Here is an 11394-nt window from a genome sequence, read left to right as displayed (position 1 = left end):
GGATTTTGATTCCCCAACCAAAGTAAAATCACAATTCTATGGAGCTGATGTGGTTTTGATTTTTAGAACTCAGTTTTTGGTAGGGGTTTCATTTTCAAAAATCATGTTTGGTGGGAGTTTGATATCTCACTCCCTATCCAACTACCCTCTTATAATATATGTCATAACAAATTTAATAATATAAAATGCCTAAAATGCCATTAATCCCTTGCACTAATAAGATTCTCTTCATTTGTTGATTTCCCAAACTGCACCCTATCTAAAATCATGTGGCTGAAGAGGGTGTATAACACCAAACATTCCAATACTCGAGCTTGGCTCGATAATATACTCAAGTAGCTCGATCTCAACTCGACTTGAACCAAGTTGATTTCGAGTAATTTTCGAGTCGGTCACGGTTATCTCACGAGTTGACTCGACTCAATTACAACCCTTAGCTCCTAATATACTCCTAAAAACGTTTTCTGTGTAGTTGATAGGACTGATATTCAAAAGTAACTTCTTATAAAATACAAGATGAAGAATAAAATATACACACAAAAAAGTTAATACACTTTTGTCACCACACACATATTCCTCATATCAGAAGCCCGGTTGATGCCAAGGAATCATGTTGACCAAGACCAACCATCAGAGATGAACGCGATATCTCCTCCACTTTTCCCTCTTTTACAGAAAAAACACGTTCCGCCATTAAAACAGTTTCCAAACGATGAGCAATCACAATCACCTACACACATACATATATATATTTACTTAATACAGAAAGTCCCATTAAGTCATTTATCAAGACATGATCACTTTATCCATACTGTATGTACTTACAGTACGCCTTTTCATTAATCTCTGCAATGCTTGTCTCACCAACATCTCTGACCTCGTATCCAAACCAGAAGTTGCTTCATCAAGAACAAGAATAGAAGGATTTTGATACAGACCCCGAGCAATAGCTACTCTGCATTTTATTCATTCATTTTCTTGTTATATTTATAGCATCCTACTTTCACTTCAACCAATTGTAGATTTTTCAAAGTAAAAAAGAAATGAAAGTAGGTTGCTATTTTGCTACTTACCTTTGCCTTTGGCCTCCACTCAAAAGTGAGCCTCTAGGCCCGATATTTGTTGCATATCCTTGAGAGAGTGTTTCAATGAACTCATCTGCATTTGCAATTTCTGCTGCATTCTTCACTCTTTCCATATCGATTTTACTCATCAAATCTCTATACCCAATATTTTCCGCAATTGTCCCTGAAAACAGTGTCTGATACCGATTCATTTGTTATATAGTAACAATTTTTATAGTCATTTTGTACAAATATAATTAAAATTTAATTTTCTGGTACTTACAGTGTCCTGAGTGACCAAACCAACATGTGTCCTTAAACTTCCCAAAGAGATGTTTCGAATGTCATGGTTATCGATGAGAATACGACCTATTATCAACAATATTTTACCATTAATAATAACTAAAAAAATATATTAACGAGTTTTGACTTTTGATTTTTACCACATAGAGGATCATAGAGGCGAAGAAGCAACTTTACAAGGGTTGTCTTTCCTCCCCCTGAAGGCCCAACAAGAGCAACCGTTTCTCCAGCTTTGATATGAAGATCCAATTTGTTCAAAATGAGAGGTATATTCAGATTATCACCATATCTGAATGAGACTTCATTGAATTTTATCTCTCCTGCAACAGACTCTAAATCAACTCCATTTATGTCCTCAATAACCTATTATGCACATCATATGTCATATAAGATTGATTGTAAGTTTATGTAATTGTTAATTCAAGCTCATAAAGCTCAAGACTTACCTTGGGCTTAAAACTCGATAGCTGAAACAAGCGTTCAATGGCAGGCTCTCCTTGTTTTAGCTCATTGTATGCTTTTCCCACATCCTGCATGGTTTTCTTAAACTCAGACTCATAATGTCCTCAAAGCTGAATTCACCATTATGATAAAGAGAATTATTAGCACGATAAAGACAGAAGTTGTGTTCAAATTGCAAATAGAAGGTGAATGGGGTTCATGGATAATGATTTCTTCATACAATCTAAAATCAATTTATATTCCACAGATGAGTAGCATCGTAAACAAGTAGATATGTAAACATCACATATCATAATGGAAGTAAAGTATGAATATGAAATAAGAAAAAGGTAAGGGAACAACCTGAATTGGCTCAATCAATAAAACCAATGATGTTATGAATGAAACCACACTAGACAAATCACTTGCAATCACCAATGAGCCAACAAAAATCAGAAGTAGAGCCCCACAAAACGTTACTTGTACAATATGAGGAATCAAGGCCTTTAATCTCTTCTTATTTAAACGTTCATATAAGTCAGCATTAGCAAGTTTCTTGAACCTCATACACTCATTGTGTTCTGCATTGTTTGCCTTCACAAAGAGGATTGATGGGAGTACCTAAACCAAATCAATATTTAGAATTAACGTACATATATTTATATCAGATAAAGTAGTAGTAGTTAGTTGACTCCATGAAGCATACCTCATTCAGATAAGCTGAGATAGCAGCAATGCTGAAACTTGCTTTATTTGATGTTTCGCGAAGCTCTTCACCAAAATAGGCATTTACAAAGGCCATCAATGGTATCACCTTCAAATATTTCAAACAACCTTCAATTTCATTTTGCAAATTAGGTGATACTGTAACAACAAACAAAGAGAATCTTTTGCGGCTTTACTTACCAAGGCAGAAACTAAGGACAAAACAGGGCTAATAACCAGCATCTGAGTTGCCATTGCTAATAGCTGCAGTGTACTGGGTACAATGGTCTACAATACAGAAACAAGAAGAAGAAGAAGAAGAAGAAGAAGAAGAAGAAGAAGAAGAAGAAGAAGAAAAGAGTACACTTTCAAAAATGGAGAAAGCAGTGGAGCACACAATCGCATAAATATCAAGAAATAGAAACTAGATACTAACATTCAATAGAGCGTAGATGGTATCAGCTACATCTGAAGCTTCAGCAGTAATTCTGTAAGCAACATCACCCACTGATTTTCCAGAACCACCTTCAAAAAACCCTAGATCTCTCTGCAAAACCCTCTCAAACACATAAACCCTCATCTTATACACCGACCGAAGCGACGCCTCCCAAAGTAAAGACTGCTGCAAGTAATTAGAAATCAACCGAACCAAAAACAAAACCCCAATCAACAAACCCTCCTGCCTCAAACTTTCGACATTCATCACGGCAGAGAATTTCCCTACTATGGGTACGATCTTTGATAAAGAATAAACCGAAACGGCGCTGCATATCCAGCCCTTGACAATCGTTTTCCATTCCGATTGGACGTAGGGCTTAACCGAATCGAGTGAAGTAGGGAGCTTGAGTGAGCAAGATATGGAATTGGATTTGAAGGGTTTAAGATGATCACGCTTCGTAAAAGGTGATTTGCGGGTACTGATCAAATTTAACCGATTCGATTCTCTCTGTTTGAATTTGAGCAAGGCAGATGATGGTGGAAATAGAAGAATCATCGGCAAAGACTAAAAACGGTTTGGGTGTTCCCGCCGGAAAACTGATAAAAGTAACGGATGTCACTTTATTTTCCGAATATCTAATTTTTAGATCATTTAAAAATCTGAAAGAAATAGCAAAAAATTATTTGTTTAGAGGCACTGGTGTTAGTGTCAAATGACACGTAGGTGATTACTTTTTTTTTTTTTTTTTTTTTTTTAAATTGAAAAAACCTCTTCAGATCTTTTATTGTTGCGCGATGCAGCACACGCACAACACTTTTCATCTTGCAGTTGTTTGTTTTTCAAAAATCTTCGGATTAAAAAACTTCTGCGCGTGTTCTTCTTGGCACAACACTTGTTTTGTCTCTTCCTACCTCTTTCAATTTTTTTTTTCTTGCTAAAATATTTATTATATATTTCTGAAATCTTATTTCATATTTTTTTTGTTTTTTTTTGTTTATTCGTGTTGAATTTTTTTTATATTGAATAATAATACTTTGTTGATGAAATATCATTATTTTATGCTAAAATATCATTATTTTTTGTTAAAATATCATTGTTTTTGCTAAAATTTCATAAAATTTTGCCTAAATGTTATACATTATTAAATTATCGGTACTAAATAATTATTTTTATATTATAAAATCAGTTTATTTTAATTTTTTAATATTTGCAGTAGTAGGGATGAGATTTAGAACGGGAAAACCGGACCGGAACCGGAATCAAATCGGAACCGGAACCGTTAGAACCGGAATATATAGAACCGGTTCTGGATCCAGGTTTAAAAATTGGCTTTATCCAGGTTCCGGGTAATCCGGGTTTGGGTCTATCGGGTTCGGGTAAACCGGGTCTAAAAACCGGAACCGATGTTTGGAACCAGAACCACTTTTAGGGTTGGAATCGGTTTTTGTGAAACGTTTAAAAGATACATATCTCATCCGTTTCAACTCCAATTGACATGCGGTTTTTTCCAACATGTAGTTTAAAATTTGTACATGATTTTAGACTATAAATTTGCCATTTTTAGTATTATATTCATTGACTTACAGTCCTCCAAAGTCGAGATATCAAAGCTGGAAGTTTTTAGTTTTTTAGTTTTTTTGTATTCGGTGAAAGTTTTAAAACATGCATATCTAATTCGTTTGAAGTCGGATTCACATGTGGTTTTTTCCAACTTGGAGTTTACAGTTTGTACATGAGTTTAGACTATAATTTTGTCATTTTTGTTTTAACATTCAATGATTTACAACCCTCTGAAGTCGGGATATCAAAACTGAAAATTTTCAACTTTTCTGCTATTTGTTTTTGTACTTTGTATTATGTGAAAATGTTAACACATGAAAATATCATTCGTTTAAAGTCAGATTGACATGCGGTTATTTCCAGAGTGTATTTTAGAGTTTGTACATGATTTTAGACTATAATTTTGTTAATTTTGGTTTCATATTCAATGAGTTACAGTCACCCAAAGTCGGGATATCAATACGAAAATTTTCAAAGTTCAACCCACTAAGTAGTAAGTAATTACCAAAAAATTCTGGTTTTTCCAGTTCTAAACCCACTTTATCCGGTTCCAACCTACCCACTTTGATGTTTCCGGATTTTCCGGTGCTAGACCCACTTTACCCGGAACCGAATCGGAACCGGTTCCTATATACCGGTTTGGTTTCTGGTTCTACAAAATTCCGTTAACCGGTTCTAGGTTTTCCGGGTCCGGGTCCATCCGGTCTGGGTTTGGACCCACTTTCATCCCTATGTAGCAGCATGCAGATGTTAAAAAAACAAGCACGCTTCTTATTACAGTCTGCAACCGTGTGGTCCATATCTTCTACTGCAGAGGGTTGCAGAGGTGGTCCGTAGACTTTATGTATTTTTGCTTCAAAAAAACAAACAACACCTTAAGCTTCATATAAGATTTATTTGTGTCTTTGACGTTTGAAACGAATCGTGTACTCCACTTAGGCTTCATATAAGATTTATTTGTGTCTTTGATGTTTGAAGCCAATTGTGTTGATAAAAAAATCATTTATTTTTTTGTCGTTTGAAACGAATCGTGTTGATTAAATAAAAGAAAAAAAAGAAAGATGGCGTCCTTAAAGCTAAAAAGAGTGGTGTTATTTTTATCATATATATTTTTTGTTGTCATATAGGTCTCATCTCATTTTTGTCATATCATTTAATTTTCTTGTTATTTAGAGCATCTATACTCCATTCAACCCATGAAGAGTTGAATAGGGTACCAAGGAGGAGAAAAAATATATATTTTCAAATCAATTCTTAAAAAGTCAATAACTTTGTATTAAAAATCCATCCAACCGTTCAATGAACATTGAACTCTATACTTTCTCTCTTCCATACTATATTAAAAATAATCCATTAAACTTTTATTGCACTCCCATTATGGATGCATTAGAAGGTATGTTTGTAGAGTTTTTAAATTGAAATAATAATAATTTTTTTTTTTATGTGATTGACTGATAAAAAAACAAATGAAGAGACTATTGTCGAGTGGTTCATTTCTAATTTTTTTGTGATTGTCTTGGCAATTTATTGCCAAATATGGATGTTGAACTCATGCATGTTGTAGTGGTGGGGCGGTGTGCCAAGTGCTGAATAGACTATTGTCGAGTGGTTGTTGAATCCATTCTGCATAGCCTAAGGGGTGATGTTTCCTTGGATGTCATCCATGTCATTCCATTTGCCATACTTCATTCTGTATAGCCTTATAAATTATAAGAACAATTTGGATTCTTCTATGATTGTTTTTTACAAGTCTTTAGTTGTAGATGGCTTTCCATTAATATATAGAGTATTTTATTTATTTAATGTATAACTATGTATGGGAAAAATAATGATCTCATTTAGACATATTAAAAGATAATTTGTTATTTTTATGACCTTGTCCATTCAATGAGGTCTAGAGAGCATATGATTTGTCGAGGACAAGAAACTTAAGAAAAAAAAGTGGAAAGTAAGCATAAATTAGAAGAACATTTTTTTTTTAACAATAATTGGGAGTAATCCATAAGGATTTACTCTTTTTGAAGATGATTGATCAATAACAATGAATTCTTTGTTTGAGGGGATAAAAAAAGTGTAAAAAGGAGTTTCTCATATCAATATACAAATTAAAAAGTAAATTTGTTTCAATTTAAAATTTGATTTGAGAATTTTGGTTAAATTTACTTTTGATGTTCGGGTTCTTGGAAAAGGATAGGGGGACATGATTATAATATTAATGGATTAGATGTAAAAGACGTGTATTACATAGATATGTTAAGGAAAATAAAATATTAAAATATTAAAATAAGTAATTTTTAAAATAAAATTTTGAAATAAAAAATGAAGAAATATATTAATTGCATTTATTATAATATTTATTACATTTGATATTTTACAAATATATTAGATGGCTTTTTAATTTTAAAAATTGAAAAAAAACCATAAATTGATATATAAACATTATTTATTTAAAAATATTATAAAATGATAAGTATCAAAACTTATTAGAGATTGAAATGTGACAAAAGAATCTTCATATATTATGAACGACTTATGGTTTCAAAACAAAAAGTATAATGAATTTTATTTTAGGGGAAATATGACAAATTCTATTTTACGGACAAAAAAGGAAATAAGAAAAACGATAAACTATATCCATAATTATATATATTAATTTATAAAATATAAGTAATTAGGATACAAATTTATAAAAATCTGGCTTTCTTAACATATAAGTGATTAAGTTTTACAAATTTATAAAAATTGAACGTATATATCACAAAAAACATATGCAGAAAGCACCCAGTGGATTCATGCTATGACCAAACGGTCCTTCGCTCTCCATTCCACAAACAAACTCCTTTCCCACCACCTTCGTTTCACCGTCGCCAGTAGAACCCTCAGCACCTGCACATCATGGAACACCCAGCTCCGGGAGCTAACAAAAAACGGAAACTATCAAGAATGCCTCAATCTCTACCGCCAAATGCTCCGATCCGGTGCCTCTCCAAACGCATTTACCTTTCCCGTTGCTCTCAAGTCCTGCGCCGTTCTATCTCTCCCAATCTCAGGCACACAGCTCCACAGTCACGTCATTAAAACAGGTTGTAACTCAGAACCCTTCGTGCAAACGGGATTGATTTCTCTCTATGGGAAATGTTGTTTTATCGAAGACGCACGCCAACTGTTCGACGAAAGTCCACACTCCCAAAAACTGACAGTTTGCTACAATGCTCTGGTTGCTGGGTACACTCGAAACAATCAGTTTCAATCCGGGTATGAATTGTTTCGTCAGATGAGGTTTTTGGGTGTTCGCGTTGATGCTGTCACCATTTTAGGTCTGATTCCTGGTTGTACCGATCCTGGAAACTTGAAATTCGCTGAATCTCTACACTGTTTCGTGGCTAAATCTGGACTAGACAACGACTTCTGCGTCGGGAATTGTTTGCTTACAATGTACGTTCGATGTAATTCAAATGAACTTGCGAGAAAATTCTTCGATAACATACCTGTGAAACAGCTAGCCACCTGGAACGCTATGATCTCCGGATACGCACAAAACGGATACGCCACAGAAGCTCTGGAACTCTACTCAAAATTCGAATCATCAGGTATGGAACCTAACCCTATAACACTCGTTGGAGTTCTTTCATCTTGTGCTCATCTTGGAGCCCAAAAAATCGGTATGAAAATAGAAAAGAAAATACAAACCAGTAGCTACAAACACAACATTTTCTTGAACAACGCTTTAATTAACATGTATGCTAGATGTGGAAACCTAGTAAAAGCCCAAGAGCTTTTCGATACCCTAACAGAAAAAAATCTAGTATCATGGACCGCGATTATAGGCGGATACGGTATGCACGGGCAAGGCGAGACCGCGGTTCATCTTTTTAACGAGATGATACGGGCCAACATTAGGCCCGATGGGCCGGTTTTCGTTAGTGTATTATCTGCGTGTAGTCATGCTGGATTAACCGATCTAGGGTTAGGTTTTTTCAATGCAATGACAACAAATCACGGGCTAAATCCGGGCCCAGAACATTACTCGTGTGTAGTGGATCTTCTGGGCCGGGCGGGTCGACTTGGTGATGCTCACAACATCATTAAGACAATGCCAATGGAACCCGATGGAGCGGTTTGGGGAGCTCTTTTGGGTGCTTGCAAGATCCATAAGAATGTTGACTTAGCTGAGTTAGCGTTTGACCATGTGATTAGGCTTGAACCTGAAAATATCGGTTACTATGTTTTGTTATCGAATTTATACACGGAAGTTAATAACATGGAAGGAATATTAAGGGTTCGAGTGATGATGAGAGATCGAAGGCTTAGAAAGGGCCCCGGGTATAGCTATTTTGAGCATAAAGGTCGGGCTCATGTTTTTGTAGCAGGTGATATGAATCATCCAGAGAGTGAGGAGATATATGTGATGTTGGATAGACTTGATGATTTGGTGAATGTGTCATCTAGGGGTGAAAATGGGTTTGTTCATAGTGAGAGATTGGCGATTGCGTTTGCGTTATTGAGTACTGAAATTGGGGAGGAGATTGTTGTGATAAAGAATTTAAGGGTTTGTGGTGATTGCCATTTGTTTATAAAGTTGGTTAGTAAGGTTGTGGATCGTAGATTTGTTGTTAGGGATCCGACTCGTTTTCATCATTTTAAAGATGGGGTTTGTTCGTGTAAGGACTATTGGTAAGCTTATTACTTAGTCTATACAATAGTAATTTACTTTTATTTATTTTTTGTATTATAGCACCCTACCTCTGTTTCATTCTATTACAACGTTGTACTTTGATTTCTTTCTAGGATAATATCGAATGATACATCTTGTGTTACATGGATATTTTTATCGTTATCAATAATATTCATTCCATTACTTGTTTCTTACCTACCACACGACATGAGTTAATGATTCAATTCATTCCACCGAAGTAACTAAACATAAACATGACCATGGAATGGTAATGATCCATTCACTTACCATGTCGTGTTATTCAATCCAATCAAACAAACTCTGATTGCTTTTAGTAGATTCTAATAATTGACATTACCATAGTTCAAATAAAAATACAATTTTGTCACATCTAAAAAATATGGGACAAGAACTTTCGTTGTGCAAAAGACCATATTTTAGGTGTTGTATGTTTTTTCGAAGCGAAAATGTTTGAAGTCTGCGGACCACCTCTGCAGCAGAAAAGGTGGATCAAAAGGATGCAAAGTGTAATAAGAAGCGTTTGTTTGTTTAACATCTGCAAACTGCTGTATATATTAAAAAATTAAAATAAAGTGATTTAATAAACCGGAAATAGTTTTTCAATACAGAAAATTTAATAATTGTAGTCTTAAAGCATTGAAATAAAATTAATACAATAAAATTAGTCTTACAATAACATTTTTAAATAAAATTTATATAACGAAAACTAGTCTTACAATAACATTCTAAATAAAATTCATGCAACCAAACTTTAATAATTCTGATTTCATGTTTTGCATCAATTGCTTGGCAATTTCATCATGTAACTGGGTCATATATTTACGGCCCGTTGCAGTACCATGTGCTAAATCTCATATTCATCATTATCAACGACTGCATTGTTATTCCAAACCAAGACATTTGGTTCATCATATCGTGCAAGGGTAATGTTTCGTTATGTAACCAACGAGAATGGTGTCATCCTCTTCAATATAGCGAATCGTGCTTTTAAGACACCAAAAGCACGCTCAATAACATTCTGAAGTTTTGCGTGTGCATGGTTAAATTTCTCTTTATTCGTTAATGCACTTCTTCGACGAAAATCTCCAAGCCAATACCTCACATTACGATACGGTGCAATAAAACCTCGAATGTTTGCATAGGCGACATCACAAAGATAATATTTATCTGTAAAAAGGGAAAAAAATATAAATAAAAATCATTTCTTTTTCAAACTAAGATAAATGTATTTAAATAACCATAAACTTACCTGATGGTGGTAACGAGAATGGTGCATGTGGATTTGCTAATTCTTCTGATAATATTCTAGACTCGTGTGCTATTCCTTCCCAACTGGCCACAACAAACGTAAACATCATGTTGAAGTAACATACTGCCAATACGTTTTGGTAAGAATCGTCTTTTCCCCTACTTCTATATAAATCTCGTTTGTTTGCACGGACAACATCATGTATCAAAGTACCATCAAGTACACCAACTGCTCCTTTGAACACCCGTCGTAGCCTCCTATTAATTATGTCCCGGAATGTTTGGATTCAGGTTAAAAGAAGTTGGTACTATAATGTCATGTGCGAAAAGCAACATTTTGTTCAACACTTCATGAAAAACAACTTATGCATTGTTTGCTTTGAGTGTTGAAATCTCCGCTTGATAATCAAATAACGTTGTTTATGACCGATCATCATAAAAAACATAGTCATCTTCTCATCAACCGATACATGTTTGCTATCCTTTAACGCGTAGTTTACTCTAAAATGAGCACAGAGTCGGACAAATGATTCACGGGACATGCGTAGTACTTCAACACATTGTAGAGGATTACTGTGAAGTAACTCTAATGTAAATTCATTTCCCGTCATTTCCGAATCGTTTTCCCGCACTCGTTTGACACCCCTCTTCCAAAAGTAGCGGACGTACAAGTACATTAGAATTATGAGAAGTATCTTTTTGTCGTGATCCATTAGAAACCTATTAATCAACACAAATACCAAATAACATAAAAATAAAACTCAAGTACCAACTAACATAACATAAGATTCAAGTACCAAATAAAATAACATAAAACTCAAGTACAAAATAACATAAAACACAAGTAACAAATAAAATAAAGTTCAATTAACAAATACTACAAATAACATTCAAGTAGCAAATAACCAAAAAAACATAACCACATAGTTCCAACACAT

The 11394-nt window shown here is 34.4% G+C and overlaps 1 protein-coding gene and 1 pseudogene across 1 annotated transcript; one reads left to right on the top strand and one right to left on the bottom strand.

The window, feature by feature from the left end:
* Positions 1-482: 482 nt before the first annotated feature.
* On the bottom strand, positions 483-3599 carry ABCB29 (ABC2 homolog 12). The gene is made up of 10 exons (XM_078996545.1): positions 2950-3599; positions 2715-2801; positions 2515-2622; positions 2172-2429; positions 1814-1897; positions 1508-1730; positions 1348-1433; positions 1074-1261; positions 826-955; positions 483-730 (listed from the first exon to the last, which is right to left on the bottom strand). The coding sequence occupies exons 1-10, from the start codon at positions 3505-3507 to the stop codon at positions 578-580; spliced, it is 1875 nt and encodes a 624-aa protein (XP_078852671.1). The 5' UTR covers positions 3508-3599; the 3' UTR covers positions 483-577.
* A 3681-nt stretch (positions 3600-7280) lies between these two features.
* On the top strand, positions 7281-9356 carry LOC145048126 (putative pentatricopeptide repeat-containing protein At3g11460, mitochondrial; annotated as a pseudogene).
* Positions 9357-11394: the final 2038 nt, after the last annotated feature.

The sequence above is a fragment of the Lactuca saligna genome, chromosome 5 (assembly GCF_052625555.1).
Source record: "Lactuca saligna cultivar CGN05327 chromosome 5, ASM5262555v1, whole genome shotgun sequence".
NCBI lineage: Eukaryota > Viridiplantae > Streptophyta > Magnoliopsida > Asterales > Asteraceae > Lactuca > Lactuca saligna.
Note: the sequence above shows the minus strand (reverse complement) of the source record. Positions and strands in the feature narration are given on the sequence as shown.